The sequence below is a fragment of the Sardina pilchardus genome, chromosome 4, assembly GCF_963854185.1.
Source record: "Sardina pilchardus chromosome 4, fSarPil1.1, whole genome shotgun sequence".
In the NCBI taxonomy this organism is placed as follows: Eukaryota; Metazoa; Chordata; class Actinopteri; order Clupeiformes; family Clupeidae; genus Sardina; species Sardina pilchardus.
Genome location: NC_084997.1, coordinates 18,519,044 through 18,544,609, shown reverse-complemented (window position 1 = coordinate 18,544,609; position 25,566 = coordinate 18,519,044). Strand labels below are relative to the sequence as shown.

General features: G+C 42.5%; 2 protein-coding genes across 2 annotated transcripts; both read right to left on the bottom strand.

Moving 5' to 3' along the window:
• Window positions 1-6,596: 6,596 nt before the first annotated feature.
• LOC134078463 (ADP-ribosylhydrolase ARH1-like) lies at window positions 6,597-14,355 on the bottom strand. The gene is made up of 4 exons (XM_062534417.1): window positions 14,225-14,355; window positions 13,498-13,841; window positions 11,280-11,643; window positions 6,597-7,207 (listed from the first exon to the last, which is right to left on the bottom strand). Exons 2-4 carry the CDS (start codon window positions 13,814-13,816, stop codon window positions 6,781-6,783), a joined length of 1,110 nt encoding a protein of 369 aa, XP_062390401.1. The 5' UTR covers window positions 13,817-13,841; window positions 14,225-14,355; the 3' UTR covers window positions 6,597-6,780.
• A 491-nt stretch (window positions 14,356-14,846) lies between these two features.
• LOC134078462 (ADP-ribosylhydrolase ARH1-like) lies at window positions 14,847-25,081 on the bottom strand. Its single transcript, XM_062534416.1, has 4 exons — window positions 24,819-25,081; window positions 19,020-19,363; window positions 16,534-16,897; window positions 14,847-15,898 (listed from the first exon to the last, which is right to left on the bottom strand). The coding sequence occupies exons 1-4, from the start codon at window positions 24,974-24,976 to the stop codon at window positions 15,496-15,498; spliced, it is 1,269 nt and encodes a 422-aa protein (XP_062390400.1). The 5' UTR covers window positions 24,977-25,081; the 3' UTR covers window positions 14,847-15,495.
• Between the last annotated feature and the right edge of the window lie 485 nt (window positions 25,082-25,566).

Genomic DNA, 25,566 nt, shown 5'->3' with positions numbered 1-25,566 from the left:
AACTGGAATTTAAATGAGTTAGTTACATTACTCTCTTAAGTGAAAAATTAAAGAGACCCTATGCAACTTTCTGCAGGAGACGATCGCTCTTTGTTTACATCTGGAAGTCTGAGACGAAGAACCACGCTTGCAAATTATATATTTAAATATAGCCTATACATGCATAAATATACACGCTAAAGCTGTCGGGGAAGCTCTGCAGAGAAAATGCAAGCATAAAACGAGCGAAAACGAACAACGAAACCGAAACCAGAGATGAAATCGCCAATCCTGCATAGTTCCTCTTTAACGCTTCCAGACAAGAAGTCAAGATAGGCTTACTTTAGCTGCTTCTGATCTGAAGTCGCAGGGTGGCGCAATGATACGCCGATCAAATCAATCAGTGAGCATTGAAAGACCCCAGCCCAATGAATGCTAGGCGGCACTCCATACAATCAAAGCTAGACTTTACACCGACTGCAGTGCAGCCGATAAGCCAGGCAGAGTTGAATAAATTGATTGACTGTTCAGTAGGCCTTTTCATATTTACATTTAAAAAGCAGACATAAAAGGGACTTAAAGTTACCTTCCCTATTTCAGCCACCAATATTTCAGTCCTAACATAGCCTGGGCTACCGCAGTGCATAGCGGGGTCATCCCTATGTTCCCCGGGTCCTATGTTCCCCGGTTTCAATACATACCGGGGAACATAGGACCCTTTTTGGGAAAACCGGGGAACATAGGACCCTTTTTCGAAATTAAGGGGGAAAAGGGTCCTATGTTCCCCGGGCCCATACAAAGTGGGGAACATAGAACCCGGGGAACATAGGACCTGGGGAACATAGGTACGCTCCCGTGGATAGCTAGCCTAACTCTTTCTAATATGACTTTCTCTCTTATGACTTAGGCTACTTAATTACTTACCTCTTATGACTTACATCTAGGGAAAGGGGGTGTAAGTTAGTGTGCAATTTAAGTCATAACTGAAACTATTTACCGTTGAAACTATTTTTGTGTGGTGCAACCTGTTAAAATTTAGTAGCTCGTACTTCAACAAAAGATGGAACTTACATTCAACTGCAACTGGTGCAACCGGAGATGGAGCCAGAGCTGCTTGATAGACGTTCTGATCTATACCCTCAACAGGGTGAAGAATTGTGGCGACTGTTGCTACACTTCAAGGACCTCCTCGCTATGTCTCAGAGATAGGTAATCCCATCCTCGTCGCCAAATATGTGGTCAAAATTACTCCAAGACAATTGGTGTGAGACTGCAGCTTTATTCACGGTACCGGGAGCAAGTTACCCACATGGAAGTCAAAGTAACAAGCCCAAAGTAACATCTGTGGGTGAAGCCAGTTCTTATACCCTTAACACACACACACATGGAAATTCACTAGATACACTTATCAGTGAGTCTTTAACCACCTGGCATTTAACAGAGATAAGAATGTTTAAGAGATAAGAACTTCTCAACCTAAACCATGTTTGTGTTTGTGATGTCACCATCATATATCTAAGATTGCCACACATTACCCCTGTGTTTGGCTCACATGGGGTTGTCTTCACATTCATAAGGCCAGGATGGCAACTAGTGTTCATTATATAATGTGTAATATAATGTATAATGTAAGCTATATTAAACAGTTAATACAATGAGAAACATGTAACATTTATCCCACAACAGCTCGACGAGGTGACAAGGAAGAACTGATAGTGGGGTCAGCCTGGTTCAAACCGTTGGACCTAAGGTCCAGATACCAGCAAATGCCTCTCTCTCCCTTTGCCAAACCAAAGACTGCGTTCTGCACTAACCACGGCCACTGGCAGTTCAAAGTCCTCCTTTGCAATTGACCAGCCTCAAAAGACTGGCTGATGGACACGGTTCTGTCAGGAGTCCCCTGGTGCGAGTGTGTGGTGTACCTGCGCAATATCCTTGCCCATGGCTCCACTTTTGAGGCAGTTCTCTGTCGTACTTTTTGGAGTGAATAGCAGCGGCAGGTCTCAAACTCCACTCAGAAAAGTGCCACCTCATGTAGAAGGAGGTGTCATTCCTTGGGCACAGGTTGGGCAGAGATGGCATTAGCACAATGGACGACAAGCGGCCAGAGACTGTCCCACATTAACTGACCAGCAATAGCTGAGAAGCTTTCTAGGCTTACCCTTATTATTACTGTACAGGAGGTTTGTGAGGGGATGCTCCTGCGTGGCTGCACCGCTGTTCTGGTGCCAAACAGCGTTCACCTCGCTAAGGAAAGCGCTGGCAGAGGCCTTTGTGTCGGCCCCAGCTGACCCCCCCCCCCCCCCCCCCCCCATTCATCCTGGATTGTGACGCAATTGGCCAAGGAGTGGGCAGGGTGCTGGCACAGCTAAGCCGAGAGGGTGAGTGGTGGCATATTACAGTAGGACTTTCAATAAGCACCAAAACCCTCCGTCACTTATGACAGTTTCTCCTGGGGCAGTACAGGAGAGACATAGAGGACTTCTGCAGATGGCGTGACAGCTGCACGTCAAACAAAGGCCCTCCTGAACAGTCCCACACCTGTCTCCAGCAGTTTCCAGTCGGCAGGCCTACAGTATGGTAAGAGTCGGGTTGGACACAGTCCACACTGACAGCAGAATCAGGTATGCGCCATGTGTCAACCATGAACTACTAGTGGGGCAGCCGTGGCCCACTGGTCAGGGCTTCGAGCGTGTAGCCGGAGGGTTGCCGGTTTGATCCCCGACCAGTCCACGGCTAAAGTGCCCTTGAGCAAGGCACCTAACCCCTCACTGCTCCCCGAGCGCCGTTGGTTGGGCAGGCAGCTCACTGCTCTGGGTTAGTGTGTGATTCACCTCACTGTGTGTTCACTGTGTGCTGTGTGTGTTCACTAATTCTGTTAAATTGGGTTAAATGCAGGGATCAAAAAAGGATCAATTCTATTCTACTTCACCTTACCAGGTGACTGCGGCTGGGACATAAGCCATAACTTTGAGTATTCGGCGACTTGTGGGGTATACTACGAATCTCGTTGAACATAACCAGGTTTTCTTTGGATAACCTGGATTGCTAAAAACGAAAGTCGCAATCAGAGTTGAGTGGTACTACGAAACTCACTCAAGGATGAATTTGTCCAACTAGGCTTTCAGCTCAGATCTGTGCGCGTTCTCGTGGTTGGGGTGACTTTGACCAATCGGGAAACGTGGAGACGCACCAGACAGCCTAGGTCAGTGGTCCCCAAATGGCCGCCCGCGGGCCAGATCCGGCCCGCGCACAGTATTTTTTTGGCCCGCCACGTCAAGTCTGAACAAAGGTAAACAGTCATGTTGGCCACGCGTGATTAGCGATCTCTCTACTTCAGTGGGTTACAACATCTGATAGTCACTCACTTTTCATACTGTTCGTATCCGACGTCCATGTCAAATTTATTCCAATTGATTACAAATGCTACAATGAAACTCCATCTCATTCTCAGGTTTTCATTGCCTGTCCTCACAGCACGCATAAGCGCACACACGCACAGACAAATGAGCAGTCAATTTCTAGCTGAAGTAACCGCTGGAAGTGGCTACAATACACTCGCGAAATCCTTCTCGTTTTGATTATGTTAAATCCGTGTCAATAAACCACTGCTAATATTAATGCACAGTTTTTGCGAGGGCTACTTTATTAATATTTGGGAAAGTGATAAGGGGCTGCGACTGCTCTGCTGAAGTGCCACGACGGCACAGCACAATGAGCTTCAGAAACAATCACGACATTCAGACTACCCCAAAACGTTAAAGGAATTCTCCCGAAGCTCCCGATTAGCCACTCAGGGCCTGCATTCAAAACATTAAAGAAATTAATTTAACAGATCATGGCAACTGCATGCAAGGTTAACTAGGCCTATCATGAGGTTATTAAAGGGACACTTCACCGATTAGCATTAAGCTTTGTATCCTTAGAAAACCAGTCATGTTTTTGAATGGCCGTGCAACATTCCCTCAGTTTGCCTTGAGACGGGAGAAATACGGTTTACAATGTTGGACTTCCTGCTTTCAATGATGTAAAAATCGTCATTTTACATCATTGAAAGCAGGAAGCCCTATATCTTTGTTGAGTAGATGAAACTACAAACACTTTCCTCATTTTTCCAAGAGGGGGCGCTAGCGGTGGGACTTCACTTGCAGAAACTAAAACATAGAGCCGCCATCTTTTTTGGAAGCTATAGGCTCCCGGTCTGTGGAGAAAGCTGATAAGTAACTACGATTTAATATTAAATACTAATTCATTGAATGCTGATATTGAAACTGATATGGCAAATGGGAATTCTGAAGATCTGGTATGTGAATTTGATGCACGAGATGACCTGCACGAGCTGTAATACAGCACAGAACATAAGGCCTCCATCAAGGCCTGCAGCAAGCCTGGACGTCGATTAGGATCATTGGCTGTCGATTAGCCTTTGCCTGGGCTAGCTCCGGCTAGCTCAAGCTAGAATGGACTAGCTCTCACAAGGTCAGTTATCCTAACGTTATTCACAAGTTATTGCACAAATAGTATTAGCGATACTAATACTTGTTACAGGTCGGGTATTCTAGCATAGGCCTTTGCTGTCAATTTGCGGGACATTTGACATGGAAATATGTTAATTAACGTTTTGGTTTTTTTCGCGATTTTTTCGCTAATTCCTTTTGAAGACCAGCAACATTGATATATGGCCACAAGATTGAGTACAACATAAAACAATGATCGTTGTAATTTTAGAATCGTTATTAATGCCAAAATGTTACATTAATGAGTCCTTCTGTGTAGGCTACTTGTCTACTTCCTGGTGGGTGCTGGTAAGGCAGTGAAATGCAGGGAATTCTGGGAGTTGCTGGATTTTATCCACATGACCCAAAAATACATTTTCGGCTTTTTTCTCCCATCTCAGGCGAAAATGAGGGAATGATGCACGACCATTAGAAAATATGACTGGGTTTCTAACAATAAAAAGCTTAATGTAAATGGGTGAAATGCTCCTTTAAAGCTGGTTCAGAATTAGTCATTGAATCAAAAGCTTTACTTTGCAAGATAAAAGTCTAATCTAACAACCTGTTCAAATATACCAGAATAGAGGAAGTTGCATCTAGCAGAGCTCATTTTTTTTCTGCCGATCAGTACCACCCACTTTCAAAAAGCCTCCAACACCCATGGGTGGATGTCCACATGGGTAATTGTCCACAGTTTGCCTCTGTTCACATCAGGCACTTAGGCCTATAAATGTGTGGCAGCTGATAATGCTTTAAGTTTCATTTAGGAAATGTGTACAATTGTTTGTTTGCTATTAGCAATAATACATAGTTTTTAACCTGCCGTATCACGGGGGGGGGGGGGGGGGGGGGATTTGTTGGCCCTCAGCCTCACTTGCTGTACAGAATTTGGCCCTCGGGGAAAACTAATTGGGGACCACTGGCCTAGGTTAACCAACGATTACTTCCGCATTTATGAGCGGCAGAGAAATCTAGGGTGGTCTTTTTTAGTGTCTAACCAATAACATCAAAAAAATCGATGGTCATCAAATATTGCATGGTATGCACGTCCATAGATACGGAACCCGTCCATAGTAGAGACATATTTGCACGCGCAACATAGTTAAAAGCGCCTTCGAGATTCAAAATGTTTGCAGAGGCGGGGCTGAACCTGTTCGAAGTTTGACAGATTAGCACACGTGAGATAACTTCGTTTTTCACGATAATGGATTGGTTAGAATTGGTCAGAGGGCGGTGATTTTTCACGATTTGAGCTATAACTAAGCACATAACCTGCTCCCGACCAGGTTTGGTTGCGAGCATAAGATACCATGGTGATACAGCGACGCTAAAACAAATCCACTTTCGTATGACAGCATACCCTGGCCTTGAGCGCAACATACCTCGCTAACCCACTAATCGAGATTCGTAGTATACCCCACTGGGCATGAACAAAACTCGCATCACATCCCTACACCTGCAGAGCAATGGCTTAGTAGAGCACTTTGACAGGACACTGGTCGAACAACTGGCCATCATCACCACTAAACATCAACAAACCTCCACTTGTGCTAATGGCCTGTTGGTCCACCAATCGAGAAGCTACTGCCAGCACCCCGGCCCTGCTTATGCTGGGTGTAGACTAGAGGGCTCTGCACCCCACCAGCAATGGCCTTCGGCTGCCCCCCTGACACCCCAGCCGAGCCTCCAGGACCAGAGTATGGCAGAAGACTGCAGAACAGCCCACGACTTTACATATGCGCAGCTGCGCAGAATGTAGGAGTGAGACAACTGTAGAGGCTGAGAACTGTAGGCTAGACCAGAGTGTTAGCTAGGAGAGGTGGTGTACAAAGTACAGCTAGCGTCATATTTAGGGTTAGTTAATTACGAATGAAAACCATACGTTTCTCAAACTGCCTTCTTATGTTGGAATGTTTGAAAATGTACAAAAAATGTAAGGGATACCTTCTTACATGTGATATCTGCAACGGTGGCAGGCTACTGAATACATTTTGATAATGTTATTTTATGCAGTAGGGTAGACCAATGACACATGTAGCCTACAGAAAACACATAGGCCTAATACTGAATGTATGCGCTATAATGCTGACTTGTTAAATGTATGTTTATACTGTAGTTTATTAAAACAATATCACAGTAATTTATTTTGCCAGTCATCATGTTCATTTCCACATTATCTGATCAGCTCAAACTGTGTTTGAAAGAGGACAGATGTAGGTATAGTGAGAAAACATTAGCTTTCAATGTGGTACAATGTCGTTGTAAATTACATGAATGAATCTTGCCCAGACCCAACTCTGCATTACTATTGAGAAGGGTCTGGTGTCAACAAGGCTAGTGGCATTCCCCTCATCTTGTAAAGCTTATCTGCCACATTATAGAGCCGTTTGTAGTACTCCAGCTTTTCGTAGTTTTTTTTGGGCACGTTGTGAAAGCCGTAGAGGGCACCCCACCAGGCAGCAGCAATGGCGGCAGTGGAGTCACTATCACCTCCGTGGAAGAAGCCGTGATTGGCCAGCTCAGTCCAAGACTTCCCAGCCCGCAGCAGTGCGTCGTAGGCGATCATAGGTGCGTCATGTCCGCTGGCACCGCCTGTTCCCCCGAAGCTGACTGACTTGTAGAAAACCTCCCTCGCCGTCACTCCATAGTCATCTGGAAACTGGGCTTTTCCAGTCCCTTCAAGGATTCCCCTTTTCTCAAGGTATTTTCTCCAGCTGTCCCCAAAGTAGTTCCTAATACAAAAATGGAAGTGTAAGATCTTACAATTAGTAATAACTAGTGCAGTGCGCTGTTATGGTTGGTTATTGTTATTTAGCAGACGCCTTTGTCCAATAGTGTAGGGCGATATGTAGCAAAATAAAGTGTTTGGAACATTTCATATAGATTTTTGCAAATTATGTTTTTTCACTTCCTCAGACCCTATAGTTTGCAAAACTACCTGTTTCCGATTTTTTCCCGGGCTGCACAGGCCCGAAATCCAAGATGGCGGATATATCACCAAAAATGGCAAATAATCGCCTTTTTAAACATTTCAAATGGACATATGGTATATATTAGGTATAATCATATATACATTTTCTAAATAATTGAATTACTAAATATGACCATTAGTAACATGAGTCTCATGATAATCAACCAATAATGGGTGTAACCACCATTATGTTATTATGGTACTTTTATTTGCATACCCGTTGACTGATTATGTTTCCTTCACATAACCTAACTAGAAAAGCACTTCCGCAGACTTCAACCTGTATCAATCTACCTAGGTTGTCATACATTTGAACCTAAACTATTCAGATCGCCACCATGTGGTCATACCATGCCATTACACCACAAAGCAAAAAACATAAACGCCTCCAGAATCCCGACGGTGATACGGATCACTCCCAAAATTGAATAGTTTCTTCTGTGGGTCATTTCTGACCACCTCTGAACATTTTATCATTTGAATTAATATACTAGCACAGCCCTTGTTACTCGGAAACAATAAACAAAATGAAGCGTGAGCTTTTTCAGGAAGAACTCAGTTCTGTAATCTTAAGGATCTGATGGCAGGGGACCACCAGGAAAATGAACCAGCACTTGTGTGGTCAGACATGGACTTTTATAAAAGAGTTCAAAAGGTCATTAAAGTAGACTACATCACATGCCTACTACTACACTATATGTAAGAGACATGGGAGGTGTCTTTACTGGATAGGAGTTAGTATAGGAATAGCCTCCCCTGAGCTATAATAAGAAAATGTATATTAATAATCACCCTGTTTGATCAGTTGCTACACTACAGTATATTGCCAAAAGTATTGGGTCACATGCCTTGACTTGCATATTAAATCCCATTCTTAATCCATAGGGTTTAATTTAATGTTGGTCCACCCTTTGCAGCTTCAATTCTTCTAGGAAGGCTTTCCATAAGGTTTAGGAGTCTGGTTATGGGAATATTTTACCATTCTTCCAGATGCGCATTTGGGAGTCAGTCTCCGCTCTAATTAATCCCCATGTTCCTTTAGTTTCAATGAAAGGAGCTCTGAATGCTTCAGCATTGACCAAGAGATTTTGGACAATTCCATGCTCCCAACTTTGTGGGAACCATTTGGGGATGACCCCTTCCTGTTCCAACTTGACTGTGCACCAATGCACAAACCAAGGTCAATAAAGACATGGATGATAGAGTTTGGTGTGGATGAACTTGACCTCCTAACCTCAACCTAATAGAACACCTTTGGGATGAATTAGAGCAGAGACCAGTCTCGTCGTTCAACATCAGTGTGTGACCTCACAAATACGCTTCTGGAAGAATGGTCAAAAATTCACACACTCTTAAACATTGTGTGAAAGCCTTCCCAGAAGAATTGAAGCTGTTAGTATCAGTTAGATATTTGAAAAAAGTGGACCAACATCATATTAAACCCTGTGGATTAAGAATGGGATGTCGCTTAAGTTCATATGCGAGTCAAGACAAGTGACCTGATACTTTTGGCAATATAGTGTTTCTGGAGGTTCTGGTTTCATCTGGAGGGAGATTATCATTTTTTTCATGCTCTTCCATTTCACTGCATGTGCCTCAGCCATGGTGCTACTTTTGTGGTCACCATAGATGATCTGTCTCGTGAACTTGTAACACCTCCTGTATCACCTCATCCTCAAAGTCAAGGCTATCTCCACACTGTGAGAGCTATTTGCACAGGGTTCTTTGCCATTTGGTCATACACTGAATTCTTATCCTTGCCACAGAATCCAGTTAGGATCACATCCGATCATACAGTGCAGCTGCACAATGCAGTCTACCATCTTGTCAGTTATCAGATCACTGCAGGCTACCATATTCTACTTTCTCTTGATGTAGAGCATACCAGAAAGTTGCTTTGAGATTAACGCTGGTTCAACATAGGCATCATTACCAGCAGAATCAAGGACAACAGGTCCATGATAGCCTGATTCTCGCAGCATTGCGTAAGTGGAGAAGATGATAGTGTTGAGATGATAGTGTTTGCCTCAGACTGGTGAAAGCAGAAGTTCTGCATTGGTTGCTGGGTTGACAAGTTAGTACAGTGGGGGCCACCAGAGTAAATAATCTCTGCATCAACAGTTTGTGCAATGTCAGTCAGGTAGCCTCATATCAATTTTTGTAGATGCCCCATGTTACTTACACTACAAAGCAATGTGTTAAATGCTTTAGCCTTGACCTTGAGGAGGAAGTGTTGCAGGAAGTATCCAAGTTCACAAGACATGTCATCTGTGGTCACAAGAGTACCACAAGAGTAGCACCATGGCAGAGGCAGGTGCAGTGAAGTGGAAGAGCATGAAAAATAAATCATCTATCAGTCTCACCCCAGATGAAGATATCTTGTGCCAACACTGCCTCTGTGACAACTACTTGGCATATCTAGTACGCCATCCCTCCCTGAGCACCATCCCATGCCAATCAGACATGGATGGGAGTTGGTGGATGGTCATTGTCGCCCTGTCCGCAACACTATACCTGCTCTTCCAACTCATCTACCTGCATTAAGGGCAGTTGAAGACAGCACGGAAGATAGTAGTGCGAGTATGATTGGGAAGAAAATGAAAATGATGATGTACAGAGTAGAATTTCATCAGATAGTGGTGATTCAGAGTCTAGTGAGGCAGAATGCTCTGATTCGGACTAATCTTCTATTACTTTAAACTTCTTGGATGGTGGCCGTCTTGGGTTTTGGGGTCAGAACAATGTGTTAATGTCAAAAGAATCCTTATGGTCAATTTACCACAAAAAATGTCTTCATGCATCATTTTAGGTGCTCTGGTTTTTATATCTCTTATACATGATTGTGTCAAGTTTGCCTAACAGGGTTAATTCATCAGGCTTTATGGAAAAGTATAATTGTGTATCATCTGCATAAGAATGGAAATGAATGTCATGTTTCCTAATTTAAGAACCATGGGGAAGCATAATGCAGGGAAAATAAGAGGGGCCCCAGTACTGAGCCTTGAGGCACTCCATATTTTATCATAATCTGGGTAGATGGTTCGTTATGGACCAGTACAAATTGTCGACAGTTGGTAAGGTATGATCTTAATCAAGTGAGTGCTGAGTCTTTGATGCCTATGGTATGTTCAAGCCTATCAAGTAGTATGTCATGATCTATGGTGTCAAAGGCAGTGTTTCTTCTAAACGTCACATTTTTGCCTTCCCAGATGGTGGCCATCTTGGGTTTTGGGGTCAAAACAATGAGCTAATGTCAAAATGATGTCAAAATCACAATCCTTATGGTCAATTTACCACAAAAACGGTCTTCATGCATCATTGTAGGTGCTCTGGTTAAAAAGTTCATTTGTGTATTAAAAATGATGTTTTCGCTCTACCAGATGGTGGCCATCTTGGATTTCAGGGCCAAGATGATGTCTAAATCTCAAAATGAGATGTATAGGGTGTATAGAAGTCAAATCAGTCAACAAAATATATTTGCCAGAGAATAGTCACAGAATTACTATACTATATGTTATTTTTTGTGATTTTTCTGCATACATTGACCGCCATTTTGAATTTTGGCACTAAAAATGATGAAAAAAATTGGAAACAGGTTGTTTTGTATTCAATGGGGTCCTAGCAAGTAAAAAAACACTAGTTGCAAAAATCTATATGAATCGTTCCTTAAATAACACAATTCCCCTCACTACAAAGCAAAGGGTTCAAACATGCCATTCCTGTCGAAATCCCGAAGCCCAATTACATGCCCACAGGGATGCCTGCTTTAAAAAAAATAGGGAAAAACTTAAGCGAAGCATTCAGTAGTGAACACATTCAGGCTGAACTCTCACCATTGTTTCATGTTTTCTTCAACACAATACCCGTCTTTCTTCACATACTCCTTGGCCTTCTCCAGCACCTTCATCAGACCCTGGCCCCAGGCCTCTACTGGGGGTGAGCCCCTCACCGCGTAGGCTGTGAACAGTGCAGCTGCCAGCGCCCCCAGGTAGCCCGTGGGGTGGTGGTGGGTCATGCGGCCGCTGTCCACACTCACGGCCACCAGGAGGTGCTCTTGCTCGGGCCCAGGGAAGCGCAGGCCCACACACATGGCCCTCATGGCAGCCCCACAGCCCCCACCAATTTTGTTGAAAGGGATCCTCCAGTCTCCCACCTGGTTTGCCTGTAATTGGCCAATGCTACCAATGCATGTGATACCTGTAGATGTGAGAGAAGGGACAATTGGTTTTACTACAGTGAGGATGTTAAAGGTACACTCCACCGTGTTTTCCTATTAAATCATGTTATTCCCTTAAAGGTATACTATGCAGGATTGGCGATTTCATTGCCGGTTTCGCTTCCCCTACAGCTTTAGCGTGTATATTTGACAAAAATCCTCAATCGGTCAGTCTGCCGTGCATGACACTTCCTGGAGTAGAGCATGGGTGCGTGCCCGGTGTCTCCTGAAGTTGCAAGTGTGGTTCTACCGCTACAGACCACTAGAGCGGCCAAAAAAACACCGTTCGACCGGTAATGACTCATTTAATCATATATAACAGTATGGAACGAATTGATTAACTGAAAAACGTTGCATAGTATACCTTTAACTACGACAAGTTGATACATACCTCTTGCGTCTCAAAGCGTCCACTTCGACTCGGCGCAGTAATATCTTGGATTTTCAGGAGTGATGACATTACTGTGCCAAGTCGAAGTGCTCCACCATACATTATAGTTATCCTTTTTGCCTGCTTAAAGGGTAACTGCACCCTAAAATATGTTTTTTGAGCTGATGATTGATTGAAAATACTCATAAGTGGTGAACTGTACTATTACCAGGGTTAATATTGACAAAAATCGTGTTTCTCGACAAAAGTAACATTTCGTCTGATTTTGTATTGGCGATATTGCTCTCCGCGCATACTACAGTTTGAAACATGCCATGGCATGTTGGTCCAAAATGCTATTGGAATGCTGACTAAGTCCTGCACTTCTCGTCCAACACTACGTCACCGGGTCGTTACAAATTAGGAATGAAACGCCCCAACACCTGCTGCCCTGATTAGCCTACCTGTGATAAACCATGTCTGCAGCACTCATTCCCAGATTGACACGAAATCCCCATGGTTGATTGGTTGCAGCAGTGCTGCATTCTCTCTCCACATTTCAGAACGTCTCGCCCATTTTGAAAGCCTTTTTCAGAAATGTGAAGTGGGTGGAGTTATGGGGTGAAGTAACTCTTTAAAGTCTAACTGCACTCCATAACTCCACCCACTTCACATTTCTGAAAAAGGCTTTCAAAATGGGCAGGACGTTCTGAAATTTGGAAGGGAATGCAGCACTGCTGCAGCCAATCAACCATGGTGATTTTGTGTCAATCTGGGATTGAGTGCTGCAGACATGGCTTATCACAGGTAGGCTAATCAGGGCAGCAGGTGTTGGGGCGTTTCATTCCTAATTTGTAATGACCCGGTGACGTAGACTCGCCAGAGAAGTGCAGGACTACGTCAGCATTCCAATAGCATTTTGTACCAAAATGCCATGGCATGTTTCATCCTGAAGAGGGCGCGGAGAGCTATATCTCCAATACAAAATCATACAAAATGTTACTTTTCTCGGGAGACACAATTTTTGTCAATATTAACCCTGGTAATAGTGTAGTTCACCACTTATGAGTAATTTAAAATCAAACAACAGCTCAAAAAAACATATTTCAATCAAAGTGCCGTCGCTCGCCAGAGCCATTGATTGCATGCATTGAAATGCGAGAGGTGTGTATCAACTCCTCTTAGTTAAGGGAATGACATATGGAAAACTGGTGGAGTGTTCCTTTAAAGTAACACACTATGGTAGAATTGTCCATGTCTGAGGTATAAATCGTAACAGCATAAAAAAGTTATCTACACCTTGAGGGAGGTCACAATGTTTTTGCATTAAAAAAAAACCTCCAACAAAGTGATAAAACTCAAAAAGTAAGAAGAAGCTTGGTTTTATTATCTTTTCCCAGTGATTTAAAGTGCAGCACTTCCAGTCTACGTCTGTCTAAAATGCATTTTATGATCATATTCTTACCTGGGGCCCTGACATCCATATCATCCATACACTCTATGTACTTTTTAACCAAGGCATCATACAAGTGTTTCACCGATGCATCTTTTCCAGTCTCTGCTAAGGCTTCAGCTGTTGCAAGGTGCATGACCGTGTCATCACTAATTGGAAACTCCTTAACATTCAGGTTCTCCAAGCCCCCTTTCGCTGCTACCTCTTTATGGATTTTTTCACCATTTGACTCAAACTCCCAGTCGCCGCGGTTGTACCCCAGTGCATCTCCAGCTCCACTCAGGATCATGCAGGCCCGGTACCTCTTTCGAAGAGTGGATCCCTCAGCCATGATCAGCTTGCCTCTCGAAAATTATCTGTTTAAGGAGAGACATTCAGTAGTGACTACTCTAGCAGTGTTAGTGGCAGTATCCAATACTGCACATACTGTATGTTATTAAACATTGACCTGTGATTATTTTTATTTAACAAGAGCAACCAAGTAAACAAGAGCAGTCAAGTGACTGCAGATTGTTTGCTCAGACAAACAAGGAAGTAATCTGAATTACTACCAGAAAAAGTTGAAGTGTTGCTGAAAGTAATACAAATTTTCCTAAAGATGTTTACAATCTTTCATGTTGCTATATACTGTAACATGCTATCATGTTGCTATATATATATATTTAAATTAGGCTAATACTTCAATCCATTTAAATTCATATGTCCTGTGCTGTTAAGAAAATTAACTAATTGTTCTCACCGTTTAGAACACCAAAGCTCTTCTCCTTTGTCTGAAAATTAGCAATAAATCAGGCCAGTAGGTTTTAAATTACAGTACAGTATACAGATATACACACGTCACATACACGTACGTACACAGACACACACACAGACAGACAGTCCCTCTGAAGTAGAGAGATTCCAGCAATTATATTTCCTGGACCAAAGTCCGCATGAGTATCCTACGTCATCTCATTAACATGCCTGCTCCATGGTAAACACTTTGCTGGCAAAGCAGTCTATATGCCCTGAAAAAATTAATCACAAACAAACAACTCCTATGAAGATTCTTGAGTACCTGACTAGAAATCGATCAATCAAACAAACAGTGCAGTGCACGTTGTCAGTCTGCTAATCACATTATCACATGAACTGTGAGGCACCAAAGGAACTTCCTCCCCGATGAGAACACACAGAAGAGCACTAATGTAGACAGCAAATGAAACATTGTAGACTGTAAACTTCAATCAATATGTAATGCTTTATGCTGCCAAAATGTAATTATATTTACATTTATCAATTTAGACTTTTGTCCAAAGTGACTTACAGTATTTGTCATGCAAAGGCCATTGTCCCCAGAGCATGGATGCAAGTGCCTTGCATACATTGGGGCTACATTGTTGTTTTCGACTGAGGACATTGACTGTGTGTGTGTTTGAACGCACAAAAAACCATTAAGAAGCATCAGACTGAACTTACTGAATGTTGACTAATGACAGACCTTTTCATATAGCCTGGCCCGTGGCCCCCGCCTGACATACGCACTGTACTTCCGCTCATTTACTGTACTGTACATCTCTCTTCATTCTCTGTCTGGTATAGCTTGATTGAGCTTCGTTTACTCTGGCAAGTGCATCTCCGCCCAATCAGCGAACAGAGGGCGTTCCCAAGAGCGATTACATTTAAGTTTCAAGCCTATTGTTATCATTGTGTCCCCCGTGGTTATCATCATACGTCATTATCAAATGTTAGCGATTGAACTCCAATGAATTCAAACTTCAGACAAGCGTCCACAAACCAGGAAATAAACGTTTGACAATGGAGCTAGGCCAGACTCTCTGCGAAGAGTAGGGATATTTCCTCATATTTTTTATTATTATTATTTAAGGCATGAAGATCAATTTCCAAAATATGATTTTATAGTTAACATTAGCATGTGTTCCAATACTTTTGGAGGGGACTGTATAACCTTAAGGGCTTCACAGGTAAAGCAAACAAATAGATAATACAGCATCATCCAGAATCCTGCCATCATGAGAGTGGCATACCCCTCAACTTGTAAAGCTTATCTGCCACATTGAATAGGCGGTTGTAGTACTCCAGCTTTTTGTAGTTTTTGGGGGGCACGTTGTGAAAGCCGTAGAGGGCACCCCACCAGGCAGCAGCAATGGCGGCAGTGGAGTCACTATCACCTCCGTGGAAGAAGCCATGATTGGCCAACTCAGTCCACGAGTCCCCGGCCCGCAGCAGTGCGTCGTAGGCGATCATAGGTGCGTCATGTCCGCTGGCACCGCCTGTTCCCCTGAAGCTGACTGACTTGTAGAAAACCTCCCTCGCCGTCACTCCATAGTCATCTGGAAACTGGGCTTTTCCAGTCCCTTCGAGGATTCCCCTTTGCTCAAGGTATTTTCTCCAGCTGTCCCCAAAGTAGTCCCTTATTATACAAAATACAAGCGTAAGATCTTACAATTAGTAACGTATTCTAATAACAGCACAACTAATATCAACCTAATCAGGCTCAGATGGCCAGGTGTTTTTAAATTTAAATTTAATTTAAAACTATACAGTTATCTTGGGTGAACCCAGACAATCCTTTTAGCAAATTTCAATTTGTCAGTTTGTCTCAGTTCAACTAAGCTACAGGACAGTGGCTAATTTAACCCAAGTCTTTTGATTAAACTACATCAATCATCATTTGCGCAAATGCCACACACTCATGACTGTATGAAAGAGCATTTCTAAGACACTTTTAAATATTTCTGAATCCAGGTATGTGTGGTTAAATGTGATATGTGGAATTCTGAGGGCTTTGAATTGTCTTGAACGGAGTCACTGACTTGCATTGTATTTGACAGTGTCCTTCATGGTACACATTGATTTCACAAAAGAGCTGGTTGGCACGCTAACGTTACTGGATATCTGGGCAAACAGAATTTTAAACGATATCAAAATGGCTGTTTCTTCACATTTTAAAATGTTATGGACTTAACTCCACATGGCACCTTCACATACTGTACATCAGGATAAACATACAATCTCATGAATTTCCATTTCAGGCTGAATTCTCACCATTGTTTCATGTTTTCTTCAACACAATACCCGTCTTGCTGCACATACTCCTTGGCCTTCTCCAGCACCTTCATCAGACCCTGGCCCCAGGCCTCTACTGGGGGTGAGCCCCTCACCGCATAGGCTGTGAACAGTGCACCAGCCAGCGCCCCCAGGTAGCCCGTGGGGTGGTGGTGGGTCATGCGGCCGCTCTCCACACTCACGGCCACCAGGAGGTGCTCTTGCTCGGGCCCAGGGAAGCGCAGGCCCACACACATGGCCCTCATGGCAGCCCCACAGCCCCCACCAACTTCGTTGAAAGGGATCCTCCAGTCTCCCCCCTGGTTTGCCCTTAAAAAGACAGTGCTTCTCATGCATGTGTTACCTGGAGATGTGAAAGGGTAGGGGTAAAGATTTTACTACAGTGTTAAAGCAACACAGTCCAAAAATTGTCAATGTTTCAGGTATAAATCGTACCAGCATACAACCCCATTTACGCAGCAAATTTAGCAGCAAAAAGGACCCAGACATTTCAAATGTGTGTGAAAATGTAAAATGTGACTATTTCATGGAAAATATATATATTAAAGGGGAACTTGCCAACTATTTCAACTTAATACCTTACCTTGTAACATCCACATTGTTCTGTTGAACTTATGGGTCATTCCACCTCAATTCAACAAATGCCTTCTGCTTGACCATCTCAGATTTGCTTCAAAACTTTACAAAACTTTTCCAATGTTAATAAGAAATAGCATACACACTTTCTCTAGCATGGCATAATATAGCTGAACCTACCAAGGGGGGGGGGCTTCAATTTTGAATTTGATGCTAGCAACATGAAATCAAAATCAAACAAATTTGGAACAGGGAGTTTACTATGATATAGGATTTAAATTGCTCAACAGTATGGGGCGTTCTTATCCATAATTTGAGAGGTTTGGACTGCAGACATGCCATTTTAGCACATGGACTCTTCTGCCATGGAGGAATACTGTTTAAATATATGCAGAATTGTGGTCTTACCACAGTACCTTTTTCCACGTTATCTAAGTCCATTTTGGCCAAGCTCAGACTCAGATACGACAGTGGTCTTTTTGTCTCATGTCACAACAAATTTGGCTGTTGCATGGTAAAGTTTACATGAGCATTTCTGAATTGAGTATCAAAGCGTGCTGACAATGGTTATCAGAGGTTTCCTGAGCCCATACAATGATTTTCTTTACAAGACAGGTCTGGTTTTAATGCAGTGCCATCGGAGGTTCAAAATACCACAGCCATCCAATATTGTTTGTCAGCTCTACCCATGGTTTGCAAAGATTTCTCTGGATTCTCTTAATATTTTAATGATGTTGTGTACTGTAGATGCTTAACTGCCTAAATACTTAACAATTTTGTGTTGCATTTGAATTACATTATTTCATCATTTGTCCACAAAGATTTACTTCTAAGAGACACTGCCTCTATGGGATGCTCTTGTTCATGCCCAATCACGTTAGTTACCCTATTTACAGTAGTTGTGAAACATTCCTCTTCTGGTTTTCTTTCTCGTTACACAACTTTTTCAGCATTTTGTTACCCTTGTCCCAACTATTTTTGAAACGTGGTGCTGGTATCAAATTCACAACTAACATATAGCCTATTCTCCATGATAATAATCAAATGAATCATTATCAACATTTCATATTTTGTCTGTGTCCTTTTTGCAACTAAATATGAGATTCGCAGATCATTACATTATGTTTTTATTTGCATTTTACACAATGTCCCAACTTTGTTTCTGATTTAGGATTGTGGGTTTTATTTAGTATTTTTGTCATTGTTCATAATTGTAAATCTTTAGTTTGACCCCCCTCCACTGTAGGTGTAGAGGTTTTTAGTCTTTTTTCAAACAAATTGGTAAAAGTCTAAATGTAGGAGGCATCTTGGGATCATTACGATTTCCCAGTGAAGTAGGCTGCAGCACCTCTAGTCATATTGACTCCTTCACGGTTCACATCACAAGAAAAAAGCACACACACATTGGAGTCACACAGCTTTCCATCCTATTGAATTGTGTGTGTATAGTGACTAAAACATCAAGTAAACGTTAAGAAAAATGCCTACTTGTAGGCTACTATGTTTTGCATAAAAACTGGGCTTGACAACCAGATAGCCATATAGGCTATAAGGCGGGCCAATGCATCTGGTCACTTGCGAACATCATCTACCCATTCTGTTGTAGGCTCAGGATTAGGCAGACAATCTTCATTAGCTAAATCCAATTTATTAAGTTATGGTTCGAGGTCATGGGGTGACAATGACCGATCGTACTGTACCTTGACAGCTCAACATGCTGGCCTATTACTGTAGCAGCACCATTTTCTGACCCCATGAGCATGCACCCAACCTAGGCTCTGGATGTTTACAAACATTGAGGGGGTCTATTGGCTACGTTCTGGTCTCACCGCATGAGTTGAGGTTATATCAGAAAAGGCATTGACAACATTCTCTGATCACATTCGTACCTGGGGCCCTTCCCTCCATATCATCCATGCACTTTAGGTATTTTTTGACCAAGGTGCCATACAAGTTTTTTTCTGATGCGTCTTTTCCAGTCTCCGCTAAGGCTTCAGCTGTTGCAAGGTGCATGACCGTGTCATCACTAATCGGAAACTCCTTGACATTCAGGTTCTCCAAGCCCCCTTTCGCTGCTACCTCCTTATGGATTTTTTCACCATTTGGCTGAAACTCCCAGTCGCCGCGGTTGTACGCCAGTGCATCTCCAGCTCCACTCAGGATCATGCAGGCTTGGTACCTCTCTTGCAGAGTGGATCCCTCAGGCATGTCCAGCTTGCTTCTCAAACATGATCTGTTTAAGGAGAGACATTCTGTAGTGACTAATAGGCAATATTATCAGTGGCAGTACTGCACAATGTGCAGGAAGTCATATTTATTCATGTTTAGGCTACAGTAGCCTATAGCAGACAGGTTTTTTACACTGTTAATAGGTAGAAGATGATTGTGACAAAAACGGTTTAAATCACTGACTGCGCCTAAGCTTTAAGACAGGGCGTTTTTTCCCCACTTCATGGGCCCTGCTGGGGTGAGGGGCAGCAATATCCAATCTCTGAAATCAATCAAAACGATCTCTGATGTTTGACTGAACCTTGCCCATGACGAAGAAGCTTAGAGACACATGCTGTTAGCCCTCTTCTAACATTAAACTAGTTGGGCAATTAACTAAATGGGGAAGTGAAAGTGAAGTCGGCTTTCTCATCTTTTGCTTCAAACCGAGTAGGCTAATCGGAGTTGACGTTTACTTTCGGTTTCAAATATGATTTGGTATGATGACAAAACTTGAACAACCCCAAGATCATCAGCCCCTGGGAAAAAAGTGCAACGGAGATCGGGAAGCCAGACCGTTCACCCTTCTCTGTAGGCTAGGCTATACAATTCACTTCCCCATTCTAAAAGTAAGCTCACATCCAGCATTGTCTACTTACAATCAAGCGGCAACATTCTAAACTGAACAATGAAGCCTACCCGGAAGTTCGAAAAACTGCAATACCTCGAAAATCCGCTGGGGACTGGTCCCAAAACAGAGCAAATTTCCATAGACGCCCATGTTAAAATGTCCGTTTTCACGGCGTAAATTCGTGTTTTTAAAGCCTGGTCCCATGGACTTTTATTGTATTTTTCGGTAGTTTCCCGGTCCCTGACAACTGTGAGGGGGGTGAATTTTTTTCTAACTCGTTAGTTTGGATCGCATTTGGATATAAAAAATTAATGACGTCGTCAACTTGATTGACAGCTGACCAATGTCGAGGTTGACGTTGCCAGCCGAGTGGACGTCTCAGCCGTGATCCTGAATCTTCATCACCGTATCCTCTCTGAATATTTTTATTGAAATATCTCTGCTGTTAACTGTACTAACCGACACCAGAAGAGGACATCACTCTGTTTTCCAGTAAGTGACATTCCACTATTATTTCACGTAGCTGCTAGCTTATGTGAACGTTAGCCTTAGCATCAGTAGCAAGCTAACGTTAGCATAAATCGCTAGGACAAATTAGCGTCTGTGGTATGTCTCTGGTTTAACCTACCGCAAACATGCTGGCTTACTATCGAAAATCCCCACGTAAGTGTAACATTAAGGAAGTAATGAACTAATTTGCTTATTGTTGAAACCTAATGGCAGAAGCACCCACAAACATTAATTTAAGAAATGTAGTGAAAGCCGCTGTTGTGAGTTAACTTCATGTTAATGTTACTAGCCCAGGGGGGTATTCCATCAAGCGAGCTAACCGTAAATCGCGGCTAACTTTGATAAGCCTCGCTAATTTTAGAGAGAGCTCGGTTCCATTACTCCCGCTAACAGGAATCTCAGCTGAGTTGCTGGGGTAACATATGCTTCTGAACTAACCTGGTCGGTGGCAGGCTAACTGCCGAGCGAAATTAATCTGTGTTGCAAATAAAAAACACCAGTCGGAAAACGAGTCCCAAACCGTTGGTTCCGTCAACCTGTGCTTTCGTCACCTGTAGCCTACAACTTAAAAAATAGAAGGAGAAACTTTTTTCCGACAGTGTTGCAAGCATTGATTAAGGCTACCTATCCGCTAGTTTAAATGAATTTCTGAAAATTATGCAACTTACATTGTTTGAACTTGATATGTGTGTGGTCCAAGGAATGTTGCGGCTATGCGTAACGTAGGCCTACGTCTTTCGTGGTGTCATGCGCAGCGTGACAGGAGAACAATAGAGGCATGTTTTGCGTGTTTTCGGGTTCGGTTCCCATGCGATGAATTTACATAGACTATGTTAACACATTAATATTGCCATGTTTAGTTATACTCTTTAATGAAAGGCATCATTATTAAGGGTCATATACAGTAGCTTCAGTGACAGTAGGCAGGCTGTCAGTGTGCTATACGATGCACGGCAAGCCAGCCTATAGCCTAATTCTGTAAAGGCTATAATAATTAAAACCGCTTCATATAGTCTAATTAATGATGCATGTAGTTCGGATATCAAACCAACTGTATTACAGAAATTAAATATGAAATGACATATTGAAAGCCAGGCCTATTGCATTTCAGATAGGCTAATTATATTCCACAAACACTTTGGCAGAACTATATGCTTATGGGAGACAATAGGCTAGGTTTTCTCCCAATACTCCCAGGACAATAGGCTACCAATTTATTTTATGACCACCGAAAAAATATTTCAGAGTGAACCCTTTTAATTTACAAACGTAGGTTATCTTTATTGTTGAATAGCCTATGCCAAAGTTGTTTTGAGTTTAAATAGCCTGCTTATTCACTCGTTTTGTTCAGAGTGAAGACAATCAAAGTCCCAATTCAAACCATCATAATTACTGTTTAGCGATTTACAGTAGGCCTAGGCCTACGATTTCGTTATTCTCCTTTTTAGGCAACTACTGTTTCTATTTTTTTCTCTCGTGTTCAATTTGATTACTTCCGATGAAAATCCTGTAGATGGCGCTTGTAAATCGAACTGAAATCTTCTAGTTTGCCTTAATTTTACGACATGCATCCTCTTTTCATCAATCTATGGTTTTGGTCTACTTTTCTACCTCGTGCACGAGCAGACATGAAGCTGATTTTAGCCTCGTTTGAATAAACGAGGGCAAGATGCAGCTAACTTGAGTTAATGGAACGGCTTTAGCTTCAAGTGGAAGTCTACACTAGTTCAAGCCAGGCTATTTCTGTTGAGCGCCGCCTTGTTTAGCGAGGTTGATGGAATACCCCCCTGGTACTTGAGTTAGCTGTAATCAACAAACAGACTGTGTAAGGGTAACATATGTGTTTTCTTCAAAAAACCTTTAGGGAATACTTAGTCTGTTGTCAATTTACAGCCTCGGTTGTTGCATTTAAGATCACAACGTTTGTGAAGACATTAACCTAAGCCGAAGATTCCTCAATCCTCACATTAAACGGCTTGCTTTCTTCTTGCTGAGGTGAACCGCTATGAACCTGACTGTATACTTTGAACACGGGGCCTGTGATAACGAGCGACATCTAGTCAACATACCATTGTCAGTTATAGGTTAGACACAAGGAAACAAAAGTGTACTGTAACATATGCGTGTGCCAAATCAATATATGCAACACAAGAACAGACTGATATGTCCCACATTGGAGTGTAATTCAAATAATTTGATTATAACAATGATTAACAATCTACCATTCTTGCCTGTGTCAAGTTTCTCTTTAGGTGATCCAGCCAGGCTGAACCAGTGGGTGCTGAACATGAGGAGCTGGCTCCTAACAGTTCTCGACCAGTGACAACTTCTGATTTCAAAGACTCTTCACCAGCAGACCCCTTCATGATTACCTTATTTACATCTGAGTTTGCAAAGCAGTCTATATACTGACTATTTACTAGCTTACAACATTGTGTTATTTACCTGTAATGCTCAAGACATAAGTAAAAATGCAAATGTACTTCCGCATCTGGGTCTTTAATTAATTCAACCTACTGATTGTTTTTGCTCCCACTGCAATTTAATCGTAAATGTTTGACAGCATAGACAAAACTGGTTTGACAAGTTAAATGTAGGTCACAGTTGACCAGAAAAGTCCCATAAACATTTGTGTTTTTATTTTCAACTTCAGTGCCATCAACAGTAATTTTGTTAATGAACAGACATTGGTTTTGACATAAGTAAAGGAAAGGGTGTAACAGTCCATCAGTCCATCAGTATCAGTAACAGCATCTCTTAGAAAAGTTCCATAACCATTTGTAAGTGCAAGTTCAGTGCCATCAAAATGCAGGTTGCCTACTGAATTCGGCTGGATACAGACATTCAACAATATTTTAAAAATATTCATTGCCCCAGACAGATTAACCTGGTCTCTAAGAAACAATGCAAAGTTGTGTGGATGGGGCATGAGACCCAACACAAAGCATAAAAATATGATAATGGTCATGTGGGGGGGATGGAGATCACACAGGTTCTGCTTCATCTCTGCGGCAAAATCCACTCTTCAGGGACTAGGCAAAAAGGAGAAGGATGCTATGCCACCTCAGTCGACCCCAGCCAAGCCATTTCACCTGCATTTAGTCCCAGGTTAGAGCTCAGGGACCTCCTTGCCACCTCCTCTCCACAGCAAACATAGCAGTCTTCAATGATCCACACATTAGGTACTGCCAAAAAAGAAAGGTAAACATTTAATTACATTCATACCTGTGTAACTTACAATGAAATGCAATACAAGTACAACACAAGTGTCAACTAACAACACTTGTAATCACCAGTATTCACGAGTGTGATTTTGACAGTAAAATTACATATTGTGTAAATCATTGCTCTAAAATTGTATTTAGTTTTACTCATTGCATAATCCATAACACAACACCCTTGTATATTCATTGTTTTCATTAGGTCCCTTTCCACAGGTGTATAAAATCAAGCACCTTGACTATGCATGCAGACAGCATGGTGTTTGATTAATACACCTGTGGAAAGGGACCTGATGAAACCCATGATTATTGCTAAAACATAAAACACATCAATGATGTACAACTAATACTAGACTAAGATTTTGTCAATAACTTGACGGAATAAAGCGAGCTTGATGTTGACATAAATTATTGTTAATGTTACAATGAAATGACCGCCACATTCATGTCTCAGGATCATACGTTTCAACGTTTCATAACTACATTACCAATAATAAAATGAGAACAGAGATGGGTAACGTTAATCACTAAAGCTAAAGATCAATGTATCTGTAGTGGAGTCTAACTTTCTCTATCGTTTATTGTAAATGGGGTAACGTAACGTTAACAGCTAGCTTATTTCACCTGCTAGAAGGCGCAAACACAACTCCGTTCATTATAGTAGGCTAACTTGTTAGCAGCACTAACTATTCACATGAGTTTACCCGGTTAGCTTGCAGGATACATAATCATAAGATGTCTGAACACATGCCTTTAAGAGACATACATGAACACGGTTCAACTTACCAGCAAATTCAGGTGGGTTAGACTCAGTCTTCGACTTCGGTGGCTTCGCAGTAAACGTAGCAGTAGCCAAGCTTGCCAGTCTCGTAACGTATTAGCTGCTTAGCTGAACAAGCCGAGCAGAACAGAACACCTGTTCGGCTCAGTTTCGCACAAAGCCCGCCCTTTCACCCATTTGATTGGATTGGCCAGAATGTGGGCGTGGTTAGGATTTCCCAACGTTTCCCAAGATGGCGCCGCCCATACCCCCCATAAACGGCTTCATTTGAGTTCTTCAGAAATCTATGGGTGACGTCACAGACGCTTTGTCCATATTTTTTACAGTCTATGCTTACAATGCCATTTCGTTCCCATGCAAGGACTCGCGTGACGGGCGCTTTTGGTAAGTTCGTGAAGGCTGTGGGGTTGCAAAATTGTGAGGCGTTCTGACTAAACCGATCCCTTTCCAAATTGGCAGATCTATCCAGATCTTGCCCAAATGAATAACCGACATTTCATAGCATTGTGACGTGAAACAGAGTTATCCCAAAGAAGGCTGTATGGTTGAAGAAAGGGGAGACAACTCCCCAAAACAGGAAACAGGCTCATTTCCTTCTGCTTCTAGAGGCTACAGTGGAGATCCCGCGGTCATAGAACGTCACATCCACGGCAAGATCCCGCCCTTTTTCTGCCTCTTGGGGTGGTTTAGTTTAGTCGAGTTAGACGTTATGAAATTGAAAACACGCAAACTCAGCCAGGGGGGTATTCCATCAAGCGAGCTAACCGTAAATCGCGGCTAACTTTGATAAGCCTCGCTAATTTTAGAGAGAGCTCGGTTCCATTACTCCCGCTAACAGGAATCTCAGCTGAGTTGCTGGGGTAACATATGCTTCTGAACTAACCTGGTCGGTGGCAGGCTAACTGCCGAGCTAAATTAATCTGTGTTGCAAATAAAAAACACCAGTCGGAAAACGAGTCCCAAACCGTTGGTTCCGTCAACCTGTGCTTTCGTCACCTGTAGCCTACAACTTAAAAAATAGAAGGAGAAACTTTTTTCCGACAGTGTTGCAAGCATTGATTAAGGCTACCTATCTGCTAGTTTAA